The following is a 24099-nucleotide window of genomic DNA, read 5'->3' as shown; positions in this document are numbered from 1 at the left end:
ACACACACACACACACACACACACACACACACACACACAAATATACACATCTGAATACACGCAAATAAAGGGTTTAATTTCAAATGCAATTAATTACATAAAGACACATACTTGCAAACACATTACAATGTGCTATAAACCATTTAGCAAATCTGTATATACAGCTAGTAACTGCTAAATAATGGGGGCTCAAATCAAAGTGTTGTCGATGTATCCGTTCCAAATGCACTGTTGTTAAAACCAAGCATAAGTCTGTCCACAAAAACAACCATTATGTAAGCAGAGCCCCCATCACATCGTGATTAAACATTTAGTAAAAGCGAATATCCACTTTTTCTAAAACAGCAGGCTTCTTGTTTTGTAATCTTCCTCTCCACATTGGCACTGCGTGGGTCATGTTCTGACCATACATCCCTGACCATTTCTGCAGAATTAGGTAGAATTATCCATCTTCCAGTGTGAAAGAAATACATGGTCCTTAATGGTAAACTTTAGGCAGAGGTAAGTGAGCTTTAATGCAACATTTGTGCTCTTGTGTACAATGGATGTGATTATGTCGGGTACATCCTAATGGCAGAAGTGTGTGGTTTTAACACATAGCACTCTGTGTAGCCCTAATCTTCAAATCTGTCTTCTGATTTGTACACAGAGCCTCTATCCCTGTTTGCTGACCTCACACAGCAATGATAACCTGTTCTGGGATTAAAGCATCCCAGCTTGTATTTAAAACTCCCACTGCGGTCCCACTGCAATCGTTCTTTCCAGCTATTAAGAGGATTTGTTTCTTAATTGGAGACCTGTTCTCCCGCTCGTTTGCGCCTTCTTGTTTCTCTGAGCATTCACCTCCTGTTGTCTCTGTTTTTATTCCCTATAGTGAGCCACCAGAATCAGTTTAGGTTTGAGGCTGACAGCAGTAGGAGTTTGGGAAACCACACAGTCTCTTTTTGTTGGAGATTGAGCCACGTGATTGGCTTCCTGCGAGGACTCATGAATGGAGTGGGGTGTGGGCAAGGCTGTGGATGGAGCGGCGGCAAACACCTGGGGTTCCTTCTCATGGCGGTTGGAGCGGAATGTCTTAGTCACCCGAGAAAACGTCTTTAAGGTGGAGCTCTGCTCAGGGATGGAGCAGCTGAAGAATGCCGTGAAACACCTGTAAAACTACACAAAAACACACAGACACACACAGGATTAGCCGCAGAGTGGTAATGAGTTTGTTAATGGCTGAAATCTGTAGATTTGGGTGTTTGGTTAGGAGGTAAAAGAGGTGAACGTGACTGCAGGTGACTTTTGACTTGATGAATATTAAGATCTCTGATCACCTTTTCACCTCACCAGATAAAGCTTGTAACCTCTTACCAGAAAGAAGGCCAACTTTTTCTAAGCACATTTTGCAATATGTGTAATAACATGATTGAAACTATATGTGTAATATATTGAATAAATGTTTTAATCAAATGCCACTACTCAAAGCTTAATAAAAAGGATATCGAAGAATAAACATGATATAAACATGATATAAAAATGATATAATTCCCACAAGAGACAAAACAAGACTTGTTTCAGTAGTTTGCAGTAAAATTTAAGAATAATTTAAGCTGCTTTAGACTGAATAGAACTGTGGTACATCTACACACTGCTTTGCAACCCACCTCAATGCCAACTCACCCTTTCATGACTAAATAATTCAGTTTCACCTCTGTCACTGATGCTTGCTTTTTTGTGTTGAATACAGAATACTGAAGTTCAGAATAACCATCTTATTTTGACTTCCAGTGGTAAAATCCTAATGCATGCTGTAATGACATAGTACTATGAGTAGAAACAGAAGCAGGTAAAGTGTTGACTGTAGCTACAGTATCAGTGAACGTGTAGACTTAGAAATAGTATTCTAGAAGTGATGATATGTAATTCTGTATGTAAGCAGTTCCCCAGACTTCTTGAAGGAGACTCAAAGCTCTTCTTTGCATGTTGACTGCTTTTGTTTTGCTGTTCTTCTGTTCTCTGTCAAGGTGATCCCACAACACCTCAATAATGTTAAGGTTTGGGCTCTGAGAAATGACTGACAGCGTTCCATTACGTTTGCGTGTGTTTTATGCTGCTGCACATCAGATGCTTTCCGCATGGTTTTGCATGGTGGATGGTGCTTTTCTGCAATCATAATTGACTTGACTCTGGACAAGATGTTGATGAGGAATTGAACCACATATCAGACCAAATGCCACTGATCTTCAGTCCAGTTTGTGTGTAATTTGGCATACTTCAGCCTTTTCTCACTGTTTCCCTTCCTTAAGAATGCGTTTTTGACAGCCATCCTTCCACTGAGTCCATTTCTGATGAGGGTTGAGCAAACAACAGATGGATCGACTCAAAGGGCAGCTGTATCTCTCAGGCCCTGAGTCAGGTCTTTGCTGTATTTTTTCCCCTTTTTCTTAAGGACGTGCCTTTCAGATACATTTATTTTGCTGTAAATAATTCTTTAGGATATCAGTACACACAGCACACCGTTCTGTGATATATCGTGTTTTCAGCTAAAGCTCTTTGGGAATCCCTTTGTTGGATCAAAAGTGCTGTTTCATGCCTGTCTGACTGTTACCTTTTGTAATTTTTAGACAGATCACTAATAACGATGTGATTGAAGATCCTGAACTGAAAATGAGTGAAAAATCAGACAACATCCAAAGAAAAACTAGGAAAAGAGATTCAAAAAGGATGGACAAGTTTTGCACAGTACTGTAAATCCTGTACTTACTAGTAGTAGTAATAGTATTTAACTGAGGTTAAAAAGTGAAACAGACAGCACAGCAGAAAGACTGGAAAACAATGGAGAAAAAAAGTAATAGTAATCATTCAGCAATAACAGCAAACACTGAAAATACTGATAAGAATAGATGTTTCTCTCCAGTGTTCATAACTTTGCTATATTTCAGATATTTGTTAACAGAAGTGTATTAATGTAAGGAATAAGAGACAGCAACAAAATGACCAAGAGATCAGAACTAACTGGATGTTGCACAAACAGAAATACCATATAATGATAATCATAGTGAAGTCATTGAAAAATAAGAGGAGGTTTGCAATTACACACTTTCAAGTTTTCTGTCTTCTGCATGTTTTGAGTCCGGCAGGCATCCCCTGGATAAACGTAGTGTACTTAGTATACTCCCCAGTTCCACATGTATACTTAAAGTCTACTACATTTCCCCAGGGTGCTGCAGATCAAACAAGCGTGCTGCATGAAACACGACACCTCGGCATGCAGTTTCCTCCAGCATGTTAGCACCCTTTGAAAATGTAGACACCCACTTATTGATATGACAAATGAGACCAGTTTGTAGTGCTTTTTAACTAAGACACTTGAGCAATTGGCTGATAATTCCTCATATGAGCCAATTAATTTCTGTTACCCTGAGGAAATTATGCAGCTTTCAAAATTAGCTGTGTGCTTTAAATCTGCTCGTCTCAAATCCCAGTGTGTTAATCAACTAGAGAGATGTGCCTGGGGGAGAAAAAAAAGAAAATGTTGGTTTGAAAGTAAAACCGCAGAGAAAAAAGAAAAGGAGAGAAGTGGGAAGGAGAAATTGGGGAGGAAGGAGGGCGAGCTGACGTCAGGTGGGATTACAGCTGAGATCAGACACAGACTGGGATCTTATGATGAACTGATGAGTGACCAAATCCTCACCTGCCACTCCAAACCTGTGGGAGTGATTAACACAAATGAACATGTGATACCACCTTGATGTGAAGTGTGGTCTTTAATGCAAGAGACTGGGGTTGGTGGGTGGGAGCGATGATGTGAGGGTTTCACAGTTGGTGGTGTGTTTTTCATCTTCGATGGGCGTCTGCAGCTTTTCTTTGCAGTGCAGTGTTGAAAACAAAAGCCAGGCTCATTCAAGGGATTTACTTTATTTTTCAGACGTATGAAATAACACCTGGCAGTGTTAATAAACATGCTCAATATCATCATTTCTATTGTGCAGAAGTTCTGGTGGTATACAGCAAATAGGAGTTTGCAAAAGGTAAATAAATAGACAGTCGTTTTATTATTTCAAGACAAACTGGAAAATCTACTAAACCTCTAGAGTTTGTGCTGTGCTGGAAAGGTGTTCACAAGAATAGAGCCCACATTTATGATTCCAAGAGGAACTTATTTATTAACTTATTTCAGTCATGTATACTGTTAAAACCTCTGATGCTCGTATTAATGTGGCCAGAGTTTCAAATAATGAAGTAAAAATGCAAATAAACCCTATAACTCCAAAACTTTAAATACTCCAAACACTATGCTTCGGGCACTTTTTCCTGAAGAGATATGTGGCCCTCACAGCACACCAGAAAACATTAGTAAAAACTGGCATTAGTAATACTAATCCATACATTGAAACACTTAAAAGGAAAGATTTTCTGCTGAATAAGTACTTTTAATTATTTATGTACAGTTGGCCAGTCATACATTTTATCTGTAGGTGTTTTTACATTGTTTTATTGCTCAATGAATAGTTCTACAAAAGAAAAAGAAAATACCTCCAACACACGACATTGGCAGCTAATGTTAAACATTTTGCAGCTCACTATATAGGAAATACTATTTTACAATTCCTCAGCCAGGAAGCAACGCTAAAAGATGAAGACGTCCATACAGAGTGCAGCAAGATGCAGGCAGTGAGCACACAAAAAGAATAAAATGCATGTTGTACAAAATCATGAAAAGGTCCGATTTACCTTGGTATACTGTGGAGGAAGTTTTTTTTGTGTGTGTGATTGCCCTATTCACAAAATGTTGTTGTCTCCACTAAACTATGACATCATTGTGGATATTAAAAGCAATAAAAACGCTTGGAAAAAACAGACCTGCTTGTGTGGTAGCCTGCTTACATGCGGATGGTGGTTACATTGATTTCTTTATTTGATTTCTCTCAGCTTTGGTAACTCTGGTGAAATGGACTGCATCACAAAGAGAGACTGAAAATGTGGCTGTGTGGCCAGTCTTCTGGAAACAGACACAAGTGATCAGTGCTGCATGTGTCCAGTTGTTTCATATCTACATGATTTCACCTCTGCGCTGCGGTCGGCCCTCGTGAACTGTCTTTATGTGTAGTTTCTGTGTTCGTTCATCTCCTGTGTCTCCCCAGTCAGTCATGTCTCCTTGTCAAGTCCGCGTCTCCATGTCTGTCTCCTGTTTCCTGCTTTATTTTGATAGTCCCTCTCCTATGTGTGGTGTATTCTGCTTTGCTTCCTTTGTCTCTTTATGTTTAATTAGTCCCAGCTGTGTTTCCCTCATCCTCGTTGCTCCCTGTGCTTTCCTTTGCTCTTTGTTGTGTCTCCTCCATATTCCTAGTTATCCTCACTCCTAGTTTAAAGTTCCTAGTTTCCCAGTGTTTTAGTTCCCTCGTGAACCTTGCAAATGGTTTCTGAAGTACAAACACAGATGGCCTATTAAAGTAAATTCAGTACATAATGTCAGATAAAAAATATGTAACAGCCTCCAGCCTGAATTTGTTAAAAAAAAAACATCAAAGAGCTGTGTGCAAAGTTATATTCAGTTACATCATCGTTAGCTATAGAACAAAGGAAGCTCCCTGAAGATTGTTTCTAATGTAACTGAAATAAGACTGAAGTCCACTGTATTTTTGTCCATTATATGATAAGTTAAGAGTGTGGTAAGGTGGATAAAAATTGAATTTTTGATGCGTTTGCCTTGAAAGACGATTATAAGAAGAGCGTGCCCATATGGAAAAGAAATAGTAAAACCTTATAAAAGACTTGCATAAGATGTGGCCTACTTCATATAGTGAATATAAGGCTTATATGATTTACTCATGAAAGTGGCCACTTTCTCATTACTTTCATATATTATTTTAGTAAAACATACAAGTTTCATTTATATAATTTTTCAGGGGATCTTATATCTGTTTTCACTCTTGTGTGCTTTTCATACAAGTTTCACACAAGACAGATACAAACTTTATACGATTTATATATATCTTTTCCATATGGGTGGGGCTGCTTTTGTTTGGTGAGCCTACAACAGAAGACAGTAAAGCTCTTTGTTTGTAATGTAAGAAGTGGGGTTTTTTTCTTATTATAATTGTGGGCTGAGTACTTTTATGCGCTTGACACAATTAACTAACCACAGTGTGGCAACTCTAAATCAGCAATATTAAGATTTCTTCTTAACTGAAAGCACATGTGCTTTTAGCATCAAATCAAGCCAAAATCATGTCTGTTAAGTTTTTAAAAAGAAATTGGTTAAATATACCGCTGCTTTAATGTGTAATCAACTGAATATTGTAGCTAATGAAGATGAGGCTTTTTTTGGAAATGTTTGATTTCAGGGCATGAGAAGTAACCACAATGTAACAGCCAATAAAAAGAATTTCAAACACATAATGAAACATCACGTTACACATGGAATGTCTTAAGAGAAATCCTCGAGGCAGGTTTGTCTGTTTTGTGACTGATAAATAGCTAGTGACCATCGCTTTTGACTAACAGATTTTATCTCGCTCTGAATTGGAGATTGCTATACATGCATTTATTTCGTCACGCTTGGATTATTGTAATTCACTGTTTATGTGTCTAAGCAAAGGTTCTCTGGATCGTCTGCAGGTTGTGCAAAACGCTGCAGCTAGACTTTTGACAAAATCCTCCAAGTACTCACATGTGACACCGTTGTTATCTCAGTTACACTGGCTCCCTGTTAAATTTAGAGTCAATTTTAAGATCCTGGTCTTGACCTACAGAGCTGTGCAAGGACTGGCACCAGTCTACATCTTTGATCTGCTACAGCCCTATGTCCCTAGCAGGTCTTTGAGGTCATCTGATCAGGGCTTACTTGCTTTAAAAAATACTAAGAGGAGGACTAGAGGTGACAGAGCTTTTGCCACTGTGGCCCCGAGACTGTGGAACTTTCTCCCCCAAACATTAAGAACTGCGGACTCAGTAGCTGTTTTTAAAAAACAACTCAAAACTCACCTTTTTAAAACTGCTTTTGGTTAATTTTTTGCCTGTTTTATTTTCTCTTTTTATGACTTGTAATCTTATGTGCAGCACTTTGTGATTCTGTCTTGAAAGGTGCTATATAAATAAAAATGTATTTATTTATTTATTTAAGGTGGTGAAGGCTGAAATATTGAGAGCTTCAAAATCAAGATGGTTGCCAATGACGATAGCTTAACACATCACTCTACGGATATAACAGATATTTATAAAAAAAAACCTGATGATGATTCATTCAACATTCTCAGTAATCCTGTAAGGTCAAATTGTTCATGAGTCATGAGCCACTCAGTCCAGTGTTTTGCAGCACAAAATATTTGGTGGAGAATTCAGGGGAGAGTCCAAACATACACCATCCTCTCCAAAATAAACAAGCTACCAAGCAGCTGGTCTCTTTGGGATGGAACTGGCCTTGGGCTCCACATTTATAGTTCAACTAGGGGCATCAATTATATTAAAACATCATAATTTCTCATTTGATAGCATTTGGCACTGGAGTAAAAAGCATTTTTTCTTACACACGGTGAATTTGAATTATAAGGAAGAATAGAATATAATTATTTTAAATTCCTATACATTGTACTTAATTTCAATATTTAGTTGAAATATTGAAAAAAAAAAAACATACAGCGGGTAGGAAATATGCACTTGCTTAGATGAAATGTAACAGAAATATAAAAGATAGTGTTAAACAGGCAACATGTAAAAAGTAAATAAGATGCTCATTACATTGTCTGTATAAACTGGGCTGGAAAAAGTAGCAGCTGAGGTCCGGGTCGTGAATCTGCACAGCGCTTAAAGTCTTCAACTCGCCTCAACACATTGCTGCCATAGTTATGGGCTGGGAGGAACTGAAGACTGAAAGCGCCACACAGTGCGGCCTCCCACATGGCCTCCCGAGAGCTTATCCGAAGTCCTGAAAGTTCAGTCAGTTGCTTAATCATCACATACAAACCCTAAAAACTTTACCGTCGTAATAAGTCAGCCATCAAAGACGGTTTAAATGTCTCACGAGCTCAAAAGTGACAACTTTAGCACCTGAACGACAGGCAGAGGCAGCAGATAAAAACAGACAGAGGCAGATAAAAGACTGTTTGCGTGAACGTATGAGAGAGAGGAAAAAAGGAAAAGGTCACCACGGCACTGTGTCGCTCCCTGATAGTAACATGCTAATCAAAATCAAAGCCACGCTACCTTTGCAAGATTAAAAAGAACTTCATCCTTTACTCCTCCTGCCCATCACCTTTCTCTTTCCCACCTTTCCTTCATCTTAATGTCTTGTATACTTTTCCAACTTCTACTATATTTCTGACATTTCTTCTTCACTGCCAGTCTAACAAATTTTCATTTCATTCCTTCTTTCTTGAAAAAAGTTTCTTCATTTTCCTCCCCTCTTTTAACATCCATCCTCCAGCCTTTACGTCCAGCTTCCTCATTACAGTTATTTCTCCTGTCCTCCCTTCCTCACCTTGGATTTTTTTTCTGTTTTCCCCTTTTCCTGTGTCATCTTCCATTTCCTTCTGTAATTTTTTTACCTGCCTTCTTTTACTCTTTCATCCTTAATCTAACCTTGCATATTTTTTCTTTCTCCTGCTCAAGTTTTGCTTTTTCCTCCACCCAATCAACACGTTTGAATACCTCATATTCCCCTCATTTTTTCTTATGATTCATCGAGATGTCACAAGGTATTAAAAAGCAATAATTTTGCTGAGCTCTGGAGGTCACCGCTCATGAAAATGTAACACGGGGCATCTGAATCCTGTCAAAAACCATCCTGCCGTGACAGATTAACACATTAAAAAAAAACGCCTTGCGTCACTATACAAAGTACCATCGGAAAACATCAAACGATAGCTGAATTTAAAAATGCATATATCACAGATGACAGGATATGACGGAAAGAAAATTTTGCAAGAATACAAATGGATGAGATACGTTACGTTGATTTTGATGTAATTTGGCTGTTTTTCTGAGCTTGTTTTTTGAGTAAAAAAGGAGAAAAATATGTTTTAAAATTTAAATTACTGTGAGAAACTACTGAGTGGTTGTTAGGACTGTCATCACTCCTCCTGCTCAGCACTTTATTAGAAGGTTCCACTCTTGAAAAGAAATTGGCAAGAACAGCGTGAATCCAAAGACACAACTGGCTTTGTGTCAGCAGTTTGCACTCTTCCTGGTGTTGCTGTGAAGGTGTGAGGAAAGTTTTCTTGGCAGAATTTGTGCCCCTTAACACCAGTGATTTGAATACCACAATGTGAATGTCACTGCTGATTATACACAGCATTATTATGCTGGCTTGCTGCAGCATAATAATGCACCATATTACAAAGGAAAAATCCATCCATCCATTCCGCTTTTCCTTTTCAGGGTCATGGGGGTCGCTGGAGCCTATCCCAGCTGTCATAGGGCGAGAGGCAGGGTACACCCTGGACAGGTCGCCAGTCTGTCGCAGGGCTAACACACAGGGACAGACAACCATTCGCACTCACATTCACTCCTGCATTCACACCTATGAGCAATTTGGATTAATCAATTAACCTATCCCCACTATGGAAAAATCCAGTTTGGCTAAAATAACAGGTATCTGGCTTCTCTAGTCACCCAGACAGTTCTCACTCCCAAGATGTATGCTGAGATTTTGTCAAAGCCACGGGTATAAAGATATGTATAACATCAGATGTTGTAAACGCTTGTATCCATTCTTCCTACTATATGCCATTTTTCTTGGGAAACAATCCAGGTAGTAAAAATGATTAAAATGGGGAAATGAGTGCACCTGAAAGGTGGGAACAACCAATGTTTCAGTTAAGTCTCTCTCCATTTGTTTGTACATCCATTTGTTTTGTTTTGTCATTCTCACACCCCACTGTATTTTGGTTTAAACAGAACTGAATAAATAAACTTTTTTTCTTTTTTTTGAGTTACAGGGAGGCTGGAGCCTATCCAGGCTGTCTGTCGCTGCCTCTTAAGTTCCAAAACAGAAAAATAGTCCACGAAAAGGCCGTGGGTGGCAACAGGTGGTTTGTTTCAGAACACACTTCTGACTTCTTTGAAAATATATGGCGTTTATTTCGTGGTAAAATACAAAGAAAAAAATCAACCCAATAATGTCTTACAACTTAAACATAAACGAAAGTTAATTTGATTATATTTCAAAAAGTGGTCAACAAATCATTTTAAACCCTCGTCCCAACTGACATTTGTTAAACAAAAAAAAAAAAAAACATTTCCACCACACCCCCTAGTGTGCTCTTAATCCCTTAATTAATGGGAGGGTCCAAAAGTTACCAAACTAACCACTTTTCCAAAACTTTCCCAAAAGTAAAATTAATTACAGACTGACAAAGCAAACTATGATATTCTTATTGTATTAAAGAAAAATCAAAAATGGATACAAATTATGTTTCATTAAATTCAACAAAAATGGCCACAACACTGTCCTAGGGTAAGAGACCAGGCGCATACTTACAAGTCACTAGTGGCTGGGCTAATGCAGAGTGATGGACAGCCACTTACACCCACATGTACACGTACAGCCAAATTAGACCAGAGCCATACTGATATATCAGTCATATGTGTCAATATTTATACCAGCTGATGAATGAAACTTCAATAAGTAAAGCGGAGGGAGCAGAAACACCCTTCACGCATGTTTTGAGTTTTGACACTGCATAGTTTGTCCACTAGAGGGCACTCTGCTCAGATGGGCTGGTTGTTGCAGGGCGTAAAAGACTAATTCATAACTTGCTCTGAGAATTATAAACAAGATTATTTTTAAGCTTCATTGTCATCAGTTTTGTGAGGATGAGTAAATAACTATACATAACAAATGTTTGGGAAATATGTTTTGTGTGTCTGAAAGCAAATAAATATAAAAAAAAATACTCGATATTGTCTGGTATCAGTCTAAAAACTCCCACATTGGTCGGGCTCTAATTTAGAATCCCCATAAACCTAACAAGCATGTCGTAGTACTCTAGGAGAAGGCTGGAGCGCTTGGGGAAACTTCTACAGGAAACTCTACACAGAAAGACACCCCTCCCACCCCCCGACCAGTTCGCAGATCTGAACCAAGTGCTGAGGCAAGAGTACTGATCACCGCATCACTTATGTTTTTCCCTTACTCAGTAAGGCAGGAAGATGAGTCCCAGGTGGACTCTTGCTTTAGATGTCAAATGCCCAGCATCCACCTGACATGACCTCCTCAGGAGAGGTTGTCAGGAGAGAAGTCTGACTGGAATGGTACACCTGTCAATCTACAATTCAGGTGTCCTAAGATGAACTCAGAAAGGACACGAACCTCCCCTGAAGAACAAGAAGGGCAAAAACTTGCTTGCTCTTGATTTCCAGTATGAATATGAATGAATGAATATGAATGCAGTGGATAAATCTGCAGAAATTATGCGATGCAATCATGTCTACATGGGGCAGAAGCTCAAAGGAATCTTTCTAATGACTTGTTGAGGTAAAAAAGAAAAAAGAAAGTAGATTTTACCCAGTATCATTGTTTAGATGAACTTTTGACAACTGTGATAAGGTTTTAAGGTTTACTGACATAACAGGAGAAACCATCGTTTTTTTTCTCACTGTATTAAAAATAATTGCGTAAAGCCATCCTCTGTGTGCTGATCTGATTTGTTTGCAGTCATTAAATTAATCTGCTAATGACTGCTTTAAAGATTTATCTACAGTGAAATTGCTAAAAAGCACCTTGAAGTTTGATCTGCTGTCATTTAGGAACAGCAGTAACATCAACTAGATTTTCCATCGTCCGTAAATGTCACTGATGTGTATCACAACTGAACAGGGGGGCGAGGTGGGGGTGTTTTATGACTTTGACACCGTTAGAGTAATGTCAGCTCTGTCTTTGTCTGCGCTGCGTCTTCATGTGTGTTCTAGCTGAATATGTAAAGAAAGAGACAGCAGAGGGTGAGAGGACGTCTGCTTGCTTTCTCCACAAGTGTAAATCCTATATTTCTTTAGTCACTGGATTTTTGCATAGAAACCTTTTGATACTCTGACAATTGAATGTTCTCATTTTTTTTCCCAAGCAGCATATTAATGGACAGAGCATCAGTCCTTACTGTTTGCAAGCATACATCACTGTAAATCACTGCATTTCACCTGCTTTGGTACTAACGAAAGTGAAAACGGGTGCACTGGAGAGGCAACAAACAGGCGACTCCCAAAAAGTGATTTTTCTAAAGAACAGCACAACAGAGAGGCCTCCCAGTGGCGTCCGCTCTGTTCACAAATAAGAGCAAAAATGAGATGTAAGAACATTTTGTCCAATTTAAATACAGCACTGTTTTGTTCTCTAACAGATCATTATGAGCCTTTGGTAGGGACAGTGGCTGATATTCAGATTATTAACAAGAAAATATTTAACTTTTATTGTTGCCTCTGGTTGAGAAGTTTATGGATTTAATTGGAGTCAGAGCTGATACAAATGGCTTCTGGCAACGCTCAGTTAAATCAGCAAATCCACTGAACAATCAGCTGCTATGTAATATTTTTGTTTAGCTAAAAAAAAAATATCAAGGAGAGATAAAAAGATAATAGATTATTTTGCCTTGAAGATGGAGCGAGTGATGTTTTGCTCATATAAAGCCACAATTCTAAAGCCTGCATATGGCAGTTCAAAGATGAGTTTCTTTGAATGTCAGTGGAAGATGCAAACAAAGATGACGCTGCCTTGACGGTCGGCATGTAGAACGCAAAACTGAGAAAATGAATGTCCTTGAGAACTGTGCAACAAAAAAAACAAAAACAAAATGACAATTGACTGCACTCCTAGAAAAGTTGCAAAGAAGCATTAACAGTGCAGTAAACCTCAAACAACCAGCAGTGAGCAACTGCAATATAAGGTTGAACCAGTCTTAATAACTACACCCAGTCAGCCATCAAGACAGGCTGAACTCTCTCTATTTTAAGCATTCTTTAAGCTATCTCAATACAAAACATCCACCCTCCATCTGTCATTCATATTTTAGGAAAACCCATAAATTTACCAATAGCCTCAGAATAACAACGGTATGATCTTTGGAGAAGGTCAGAAGGATGTAGTGTCCTTTACATGCCTTTTATTATGTTTGCACTGTGTGTTTCTTTCTAAGATATCATTGATTTTTAAAGTTGTCCCTGTCAAACAAAGCACCTCTCTGTTCTTGTTCTCATGCCGCGTAGTGCTCATGCATTGAAAATGTCTGCAAATCCTCAGATTGTGGTAGTATATGTGCATTGTTAAGTGAATGCAAGTCAGCTGGTTGGAGTTTGAGGGTGCAGCTGTCTCTGGAACCGGCTGGCCATTAGTGATAATGTTTTCCCCTACTACTCACCAACGTTGCTTCTGGAATGACCTAAGAGAAGCTCCTCAGGGACATTGTGAGTGGAGTTAATTACACCATCAAGTATTATATCAGATTAAACTTGCAAACCATGTGACAGACTAGAAGAAGACTCAATCTCACTGTTTAAAAAGGTTCTTACTCAATTTATTACCCTCTAAATGTTAAATGTATACATCTCTTTTACTCTGTGTAAATGACATTAAGCCAGTGCTGTGAGAAAGTTTTTGCCCCTTTCTTGGTTTTGAAAACACCTAAATTTTATGGTTCCAGCTTTTAAATGTAATGTAATGTAAACGATCTCGTCTGCCTTTCAGTAATTTTGATAAATCTAGAAATTTGCGCTGTTGGTTGAACCAAGCAAACATTGAAAAGGTGTCATTTTGAGCTTAGAGTAGACTCAGTTAAACCATTTGTGCCATCAATCAGAGCTGTGAAATCACAATTTAGTTTAGATATAGCTTCCAGGTGTGAAAAGAGTCTCTGTAAAAGGGTCAAATGTTTAATTTTTCATTTTGTCACAGAAAAACTGCTTTCGGTTTGGTTTAATTATAAGGTAGGAAGGAAGGGCCACACAACATCCATTTGGGTAGTTACCCGCGTTTATGTCTGCATAAATTAGGTACCATAAACTGTATGCTTATATCTCCAACACTAACTAATCCAAACAAGATGTAGACAACCTTAAATGAATTATGATGGATCTACAGTTATAAAAGAGATGCTGCCTTTTCTACTGTAAGCATGTTTTAGAATAAAACTGAAGAGATGTTGAGAGAGAGTGATGTTTGCAAAAAAGTCATTAAGACAAATAAAGAGCACTAACCCACCTGTTTGTTCATGAATATGTAGATAAAGGGATTGATGACAGTGGACAATTTGGCCAGCAGTGACGGCATGATGGTCGCCTCTGGTGTCAAAAGATCATGCGGGCCGAAGGTTGCAAGCAGAGCTGCCACACCATAGGGCAGCCAGCAGACCAGGTAGCATACCACCATTGTGACAACCATCACCAGCACCCGCTGTTCTCTGCGACGGGTCACCACTGAACTCACGCTGCGGACCTGACAAAGAGGAAAAGACACTTTACTGATCTACTGCCATGATGCCAAAAAAAAAAAAAAAAAAAACAGACAAAAAAACAGTGGTGCTGCAATTTCAGCAGCTTGTAGACTTTTCTCCCCCAACAGTGGCATTAACCTCTGCTTTATTATTCCCTACATGTCTGTGCCCCCCTGACCAGTTATAAAGCTGCCATACCTCCCCTCCAAAAGCACAACTCAGAGCTGACTTGTGTAAAAACACACCTTAAACCAGAATGCAAACATTAGTTTTCAAAAACCAAAACACCTGATGCACAATAACCTAAGACCATAAATGCAGACAGCAGCACGATGAACATCAAATAATTCAATCAATTGGCGGGACCCACAGAGGCCTAGAGCAGTAAAAGCAATATTCTTTTAGCAACAACAGAGACTAATCCGTATGGTTTAATACGCTGGAAATCATAAATAAATAATTTCTATCATACATAAAAGAAGATGAGATTTTACTCCGGTAAGGAAAGAAAAAGGAGAAAACATCATAAAAAGTTACTTTTGTCTTTTTTCCCCATTTAATTTTCATCAAACTGAATTTTCAAGGTGGGTTTACAAACTCACAAGAAAAGAAAGAAGACGTCCTCAGACTGAGAGTGCTTGGAGATCAGTAAGAATTTTATTTAATCTAATGAATAATTAAGTGTTCATATTCTTCTCAGTATCTAGATTTATACTTATTTTGTTGATGAAACCTTTAAAAAAAAAACCACAGGTATGGCCTTCTTGTGTTAGTGAGTTTATGACGTTATCAGTTAGTGCCGGTGAACGCTTTAGTCACTGGGATTAAATCAGAACTGAAGCATTGTCTGTGCTGTTAAATGTTAAATGGACAAACATTAAATACTGGTCTCTTGTGGCATGTAATTAATTTAAACATGGACGTCATCCAAGATGTCAACTACTTCCAGGTTTAAACCTGCACTTGGCACGCACTGGTTTGTATTACAGACAACAAAAATGCACTTGTGTTTAGGCACTTGTGCTTGTTTCCATTATGTGTCAACTGTTGAAATTTCAAGTAAAAAAATGAACATTTGGAGAACAAAATCACGTCTTCCAAATTACTCTCAGCAAACTGTAGCCTCTCAATCCATGTGACAGCTGCTGTGTCAGCTGGACGTGGAGGATGTTTGAAGATTATTTCAAGCCTTTACCCCCTGAAGCACATTTTTAAGGCAGAGTGTGCTAGAAAAACTAAGATATGTTTGGACATGTGACAGCATCAGGTCAGACATAGCGCACAAAGTGTCACACGATCAAGGACATGCTCCATCACATTGCTGGGTTGACGGTTGGAGTTTGCATACAGTACAAGCAGAATGTGTGAGCATCTCTAGCTTTTCTTTGGAAATGATGAATCTGAACTAAGTTATAGATGTTAAGTAGAATGATAAGTAAAACATGGGCGTCAAAGGCTCCTGTACACAGCAGTGGACAGAAGCTCAAGACTTTCCCTGATGAGTTTCAGCAGGAATCAAAATCTCATCAGTACTAAGCTGAACAAACATTTGCCATATTTCATGCCAGAGAGATTTAAAGCATGTCCTACAGACCTCATCTGGTTGAAAGAAGAGTACATCTGGATCTTCTCTGTAAATAAATATTGTCTAATGTTATGAATATAAATGATTTTTAGTTAGTTAGTTTGAACTAGTCTCAAAGTAAAAAGTGTTTGTACTGTGGCACAAAGGGCAAAATTGCAATTCAGTCCTTCTGGTCATTTGTCCCAGACAAAAGCAATTCAACAAGCAGTCTATGCATCCGTAATTCCTGAATGGAAGAAAAGTCCAGACCTTACTGTCCAATATACTGAAGGAGCTGAAGGATGAATGAGATTAAATGTGTACAGTTGTATGCAGAGCAGAAGGTTCAGTGTGCATCCTGAATCTTAAGTCTGCAACTCTTCACAAGGAGGAGATGAAAAGTTCTTGCCAGCCCATAAAACTGCAACTCTAGGCAGCACTATGTTCTTCTCATCATTTCCTAATCAAATAGATCAGTTTTTATGGACATCAACTTCATTTTTATAAAATCACCTAAGAGATGACAGCACGGGGATAGAAAAAAGTATTATTAAGCAAGCTTTGCGTAAACCAGAGGGACAGATGCAGAAAGGAGTGGAGTAGTCAGATTACCAGATAAGTAAAACTGTCTAGAGGCAAAATGTACAGCTCTGTGAAAAAGCATTCTTCTTAGTTTTTATATTTCAGATAATCAAACAAAATTTAATATTAGACAAAGATAACCTGGGTAAATTCAAAATAAAGTTTTAAAATGATGATTTCATTTATTAAGGAGGAAAAAAGCCATCCAAACCTACCTGGTGCTGTGTGGAAAAGTAATTGCCCCTTAACCCTAATGACTGGCTCTGCTACCCTTGGCAACAAGAACTGCAATCAAGGAATTTGAATTAACTGACAATGAGTTTTTTGACTAATGTACCCCAAAACTTTCATTTTGGCTTTTTGTCCTGCTGCCGAACCCAAGCACCATCGAGCCTCAGGACATAAACCAGGCATTATCCAGCCCCAGACTATCACACTACCACCACCATGTTTGGTATGATTTTCTTTTTATGAAATGCTGTTAGTTTAATTTTTTTGGAAGGCTTAATTTCTGTAACAGATTAGACTTTTTCTCATCAGTCCACAGAATATTTTCTGTGAGTCTTTCTGTTCGTCTTGGTTAACGGTGGCTTTCACCTTGGATCTCTTTCTTATTGTTGAATCATGAACTCTGACCTTAACCAAGGCAGCTAATGCCTGCAGTTCTGTAGATGTTATTCTGTTGCTCATTTAACTGCATTTTGCATTTACTCGGGTCACCATTGTCTAACATCAAACTTTGTTTGATGATGTGAAACATTTAAAAGTGAGAAATACTCAGTGCTATTGAATATTCTGACCTCACATTTAGTCCTATTTTGGTAATATAAATTACAAAAATTCCAACTTAAAGGGGTCAACTTCAAGGGGAGGTATTAGATTTAAATTATTTGCTCTAATTGCATTGGTGGATGCTTAAATTAAACATAGATTAAAGATGGTTTAAACAGGTTTAAGCAGAGATGGATAAACTCGCAAAAAATAAGGTCAGCCAAAAGCTTAGGCTTTGTGTTCTGACCTAAATGCTTTAATTTAATAGTTCAATTCTTAAAACATTAGCTCAATTTTTTGCTAAAGAATTGGAGACAAATAAATGAATTGAATTGAAATAGTGTGCAGACTTGTTCCCCCTTTTAGAAAGACAAAAATATATTTATATATGGTGCAGCCACCATTTAAAGTGTATGACTATTAAATTTTATCAACATTAAAAAATTATTTCGCATCACATCAAACTTTGGCAACTGTTTAATACATCTCATAAGCTGAGGGTTACATTAAGAAAGCTCCTTTTAAAGTCCTAATGGTAGTTATACAGAATCTCCTCGAAAAGACAACCCACGGTGAAATTTCCTGTCTGTTTCACCAGTTCCAAAGTATTAAATTTAACCATATTAGTAAGACTGTTACACATAAAGCAAGCCAATGGTTTGAACTTCCTTTCATTTTCAGTCTAAGAGTGGTGAGGTTACTCGAGGCTGTCACTCTGTTTAAAGTCATCAAGGTTGCAAAGAAGGTCTAAAAGGTCAGGGACAAGGGCACAGAGTTCCACAGGAGGCAACAGTAATGTTGCTTTTTCCACTCACTGGGGAGAAAGCTGTCGCATCCCATGTCAATTACAGTTTTGCAGACTGAGTCTGAGTTGCTCACCTTAACAGTGAATGACTTGCAAAACAGCTCTACCTGCTCTATCTGCAAAGCTTCTGCTGAGGTGTTTTTCAATGCTGCTACCAAACCACTCCTATAACCTGCTATTACTGGAGGGATCTTCTCTTTTGGTCATTTGTTTACATTCAGTGCCAGTACGTACACTCTACTCTTTCATCGCTATGTTTGTCATTTTAGCTTATTTTAAAGCCTCCTTTCTACTTTCTTTTTCAGTCGTGACTGGTAATCATGGGTACCTACTACTCTTTTTCTTGTCTCTTCATTCTGAATAAGAGAAAAAACTGGAATCCAATAGCTTTATTTGCACTCAATAGCCAATTCTTGCCTTCTGCTGGAGGCCTCTCTATCTGTTGTGTTAAATGAAGAGAAACAAACATGTCTTCCATTTCGTTTTCTCCTTTCTTTCTCAGCCACTCCCATCTCTCTCACTGACACAGCCACATAGACATCTCCAGCTAGTCTGTGGAGATGCATTTCATCGCCTTCCTCTCGTCAGTCATGTGTCACATTGTGCTTTTTGTTTTTGTTTGATTTGAGGTGCAAAATAACTTTATTCTCATAGAATGTCAATCAAAATTTGATCCAAGATGATCGTCATGGGTTGTTTTTTTTCAAGCTAAAATAATTGTGCTTGCCTTTGCATGTTTGCAGACTGAGATTCGGAGTCATTTTTAGTAATAGCACCTGTAGTATCAGTTTATAAACCTGTGCATCAGCAATCAACCAAAAGTAACCTAATAATAGAATAAAATCTATATAGGCAGAAAACAACAAGTACATTAAAAAAAATATATTGATATATATCATTATGATAATTAATGCATAAAGATTTGATGACAAGTCTTTGTGGTACTTCACACACAAAAGCTCCGTCAGCTGAAAATTATACACCAGGTTCTTGCAGTACACGTATTCTTAAAGAAGCTTTAAGGCTAAGAAACAGAAACATTTTAATAAATATGTTTGAAATCTCTGACGGGCCCCATCAATAAAACAGATACTTTGAAGACTTTGTTTTTCTGCCAGTGAATGGGAGTAGTGCATTTCAGTAGATTCTCTTTTTTTTTTCAAGGTTTAACATATCAGCTGTCAGTGTTGTGTGCTGCAATAGAAAAGAGCGAAGTGTTTACAGAACCAGGATGCTGTGTTTGTTAAACCAAGAGCGGTTTAGTTATGAGATTGTTTTAGAATGGGGAACACTTTCTGATTAATTTCACTTAATTTAGCTACTTGGGGATTAAACTATTTTTATTACATATTATCAGGCACATTAAGACTATGAAGGGAGAATGATGGTTTTTGTTCTTTAATTAGTGGCAAAATTAACCAGCTTTAAACTGCATCTTTAACCACTTTGTTAGCAGTTTGTCTTTAAAAAAAACACATTTATTCATATAATTATGTAGCTTAATCTGTGAAAAATGCCACAGATAATACAGTTTGACTGGCATTAAATGGTATTTCTGCACCAACAAGGTGATTCCCAAAGAACTATTGGTTATTGTCCACTTGACATCTCTCAACATGGTGTGGAGAGAGTTTAAAGAAGTCTGAAGAAATTGAGTGGAAGCTCTGTCATGGTTAGGGGCTGCATTTCAGCCAGTGGTACTGGCGATACTGGAAAATTGAAAGAATTCTGAACATAGAAAAGGCCTGCCATGCAATACCAACTGGCAACAGAATTTGCCTCCCCAGATTTCAACATTATTAAAGCAGTGTTGGATCATCTTGACAGATAAGAGAATAAAAAGCAGGCAATATCCAAAAAAAGAGCTTTGAATGCATCACACCAGTTGCACCTTGCTGCTGTCTGTAAAGGTTGTATGACGTCACATGAGTCACACAGATTAGAAACGCGCTGCTGTCACACCCGACACACTGCCCGTCACACCTGTCACACCGTGCTGCCTGCGCGGTTTAACTGGCAGCGCGGTTTAACGGGTATTACAGTTTCACGGGTAGTGTGTTTTCATAGGCAGCGCGGTTTAACGGGCAGCGCGGTTTTACGGGTAGCACGGTTTCACGGGTACCGCGGTTTCACGGGCAGTGCGGTTTCATGGGCAGCATGGTTTCACGGGTACCACACTGTCATGGGTAGCGCGGTTTGTCACACCCGTCAAACTGCGCTGTCTATGAAGGGGTATGTTGTTCGTGTGAACTGACCATGTGAGATCCTCCGCCAGATGTACAGCTAGGAAACGGAAGCTGTTCAATCTTTCCACAGAAGCGCTGTTGATGGTGATCGGGTATGTGCTTTACTACACCTCTAGAAGGTCATGGGTGACTGTGGCTCATGGGGTTGAGAAGCGCATCTGTAACTGGAAGGTCGCCGGTTCGATCCCTGGGCTCTCTGTCCTGGTCGTTGTGTCCTTGGGCAAGACACTTTACCCTACCGCCTACTGGTGCTGGCCAGAGGGGCCGATGGCGAGATATGGCAGCCTCGCTTCTGTCAGTCTGCCCCAGGGCAGCTGTGGCTACAACTGTAGCTGCCTCCACCAGTGAGTGAATATTCATTCATTCACTGTAAAGTGCTTTGGGTGCCTTGAAAAGCGCTACATATAAATCCAATCCATTATTATCATTAGAAGTCCACTATCATCTCTTCTGTTTTTGTGACATTGAGGGTGAGATGGTTCTCTTAGCAATAAAGTTTAAAGGCACTGAGATCCTCCTTCACAATAAAATAAGAGATACTAGTGGCCGTGCAGTCGTAGGTGTAGAGTGAGGACAGGAGAGAGCTCAGTATACACCCCTCACGTAACAACGCGCTGCCATCTGCAAAGGCTGCGTAACATCACACCAGTGACATCGGTTACACAGGTCACACCTCGCTGCGGTCATACCCGTCACATAATGCTAATGCTAATGCTAAATTGTTTTAAATTACGGGCTCCGAGGTTTCAATAAAATGTAAAGGATTACAAATGTGGAGTAAAGCAAGAAAAACTCACATTGCTAGCAAAGATGCAAAAGCCTGAAGGAACTCTTCTCCCTCTTCAGTTTCAGTTTCTTCTGCTTGGTATGTGGCTTGAACAAACACACTCAAGAGATTCAATCGCAAAACTAAGGGGATGGCTTTATTTGTTTGTCCTGCAAGTGTGAAAAATACATGCTGTGTAAGCAAGGGATTATCTTAACCCCAGGTAACCTTACGCCTACGCCGCTGTGAGACGACAAACATCAGCACACATACAAGGCAGCAAAGCAAAGCTAAACGCATTCCCCAGCTGATGCCAATCTTCCTCACCGTGAGCATTTTCTCTTGTCTGTCTCCACGGGAAGCTGCATTTTGCTGCGGTTAATTAGAAAACTTGCCAGCGATCCTCACGCAACATTCGATTATAAAATCACCACATCACAACAAAGCTGAGAAAATGATTAGGATCCTTATCAGCTCATTAACCAGAGGGACTATCAGTTCAACTCTTGTTTTAAGATTCTGGCAACAAGTTTGTTTTAATAAATCACTTATCAACTTGGTAATTAGAATGATAGTTTAATGACTTCAAGTCGATCGCCACCAGCCGTGAATGAAAGATTTCTAAATCGCAGAACTAATACATGAAACAAAGAGCTATCTTCCTGCCTTAAGGGCTTACTCTGTAGAAACATGGCTTAATTTAGTGGACAGAAAGAAACAATCTTTCTCAAACTTTCCTCAGTATCTTTCTGTGAAAACAAACTGCAGATTGTTCTTTTATTGACCAGCAAAACCAGCAGATCTGATGTGGTTAAGCGAAATGAAAAATGTCACTGACTGTTCAGTATAAAAGAAAATTCCCACTGATTGCATCCATTTAGCTTTTTATTACAGAGTGACAGGAAGGATTTATTAGCACACTTTCTCTACCACTGCAGTGATTGTTTGGCTGTATAATATAGCTGACATATTTATCAAGTTACCTAACAATTCTCAACCTACATGTGTTTCCAGTGAATAAAAGTCCAGTATTTACACTCCTCGTTTGCTCTGCACCAAGTCCTGAGACACCAACTTCTGGGTCATTTTAGGCGCTCTCCCTTAAAGCCAACATTTTTCTGATTGGATGCCAGTGGCCTAGCAGGTGACTTTGACTGAGATGATTGAATAAAGGATATCTGCTCTCAAAGACAACATATAGAGCCAAGAATAAAAACTCCCTGAATGCTAGTGTCTGGATCACTCGTACATGTACACATGTACATATACTGACTTAATTATATAAAACTTTGGCTACTTATGCTTAATCTGAACCATGTTAGGACTGCACATTTGTAGACCAATTCTGCTTTACAATAATGATCTGAGATCATGAATGAAGATGATCTGTTGTAATCTTACAAGAAATCCAACTCTACAGATGAGCCTTTAATGGCAGATGCAAATAGGAAAAATATGGAGTGCAAAAATGTAAAGAAAGTGGAAATCAAAGCACAAGGAAGCATCCCTGAAGAAATTAACAAGGTACACCCAAAGAAACATTACCAGACGACTTGACAAGGACAGAGAGGAAACACGGGTCTTTATACACACAGAGACTAACTGGTAATGAGAAACAGGAAGGAGAGGGTCACAGATGAATATAATTAACAAACAGGTAAACACACTTCATAGTAAAACAGGAAGTAAACAAGGGAAACATGGTCACAAACAAGAAGTATGAGACAAGGAAACAAAAAGGACCAATGCATAAACACAGAGTGAGTCAGGCACAGATATAACAGGAATGCTGGGAAACCTACTTTGACCATATAATAATAATAAAAATAGATTAAAATGAAAAGACAAGAAAACAAAACCTCAACAGAATATATGTCAAATAGACACAATAATAAAATATTTTGCAATGTAAAATTCTGTCCAGAGACCAGTTGGCAACCTTCTGGCAACCACTGATCACAGGGGAAACATGTGTATTTGGGGCTAGGTGAAGTTGGTTGTTGAGGTGTGTAGTGCTACACCACAAGCATCCTTGCAATTGCTTTGGCAGTGGATAAAGATGAAACCATGAAGTGCAACAGATACCAGAACTGGAGACAAACCAACATGTTTCAAAAAGCCCAACTTTTACTTTGAAGGGTAAAGTTTCCAGTTAGCATCACACTTTCCTCAAGTGTTTTCAGTGCAGCAGCCTTTTTCCAGCTGATTTTACCTGGAAATAGTCAGCAGACATTCACCAACTTGCTGCTGAATCTACATTTTATATCTCTAGACCTGTGTGACTGAAGACTAAAGCTACGTCCACACATACCCGGGTATTTTTGAAAATGCAGATTTTTCTCTGCGTTTGCATCTTTCGTCCACACGTAAACGACGTTTTCGGTCACTGAAAATGGAGATTTCTAAAAACGCCTGCCAGGGTGGAGACTTTCAAAAACTCAGTTTTTGCATTTACATGTGGACGAGAAAAATGGAGAAAACACAGCGTCAAAGGTGTGCGCCACGTTATTGTCTCAGTGAAATGAATTTCTACAATACTGTTACTGTTAATTGTAACGTAATTGGACGTAGCCTAAGAACCATAGATGTAGAAAGTAAGCACCACCACAACAACACAGAGAACGTTAACTGAGACTCGGAAATCATCAGAAACAAGAATGAAGACAGAAGAAACCACCTGTCTATGACTATATCTTTGCTTGTTTGTTTGTTTGCTTGTTTAATATGAATAAAACCAGACACAGTTTTCTAAAAAATCTTAATCATTACCAAAAAAACTGTTTATGTAAGATGATCCAGGTTTGACTTGGTATCGACCACAGGAAACTGTGAAGGGCATTAAAAAAACAGAGTGTATACAGTAACTGCCAAAACGACATTAAAAAAATATCGCAGCTGTCAATCTCAATAGTCATCTTCCTGCTCAGCTATACTCTCTGCTTGTTTTTTTTTTTTTTTTT

General features: G+C 38.7%; 1 protein-coding gene across 1 annotated transcript in view; it reads right to left on the bottom strand.

Moving 5' to 3' along the window:
- Positions 1-34: 34 nt before the first annotated feature.
- The window catches only part of tmtopsb (teleost multiple tissue opsin b), a 42733-nt gene continuing 18668 nt past the window's right edge, over positions 35-24099 (bottom strand). Inside the window, exons 3-4 of the mRNA XM_005932147.3 lie at positions 14174-14407; positions 35-1158 (exon numbers count right to left, since the gene is read on the bottom strand). Coding sequence (XP_005932209.1) covers positions 862-1158; positions 14174-14407 — 531 coding nt within the window. The 3' untranslated portion in view covers positions 35-861. The remainder of the gene's footprint in view (positions 1159-14173; positions 14408-24099) is intronic.

The sequence above is a fragment of the Haplochromis burtoni genome, unplaced genomic scaffold, assembly GCF_018398535.1.
Source record: "Haplochromis burtoni strain Fernald_Lab_line unplaced genomic scaffold, NCSU_Asbu1 Contig_155, whole genome shotgun sequence".
In the NCBI taxonomy this organism is placed as follows: Eukaryota; Metazoa; Chordata; class Actinopteri; order Cichliformes; family Cichlidae; genus Haplochromis; species Haplochromis burtoni.
The sequence above is the reverse complement of the archived record's forward strand: the minus strand, read 5'-3'. Positions and strand labels throughout refer to the sequence as shown.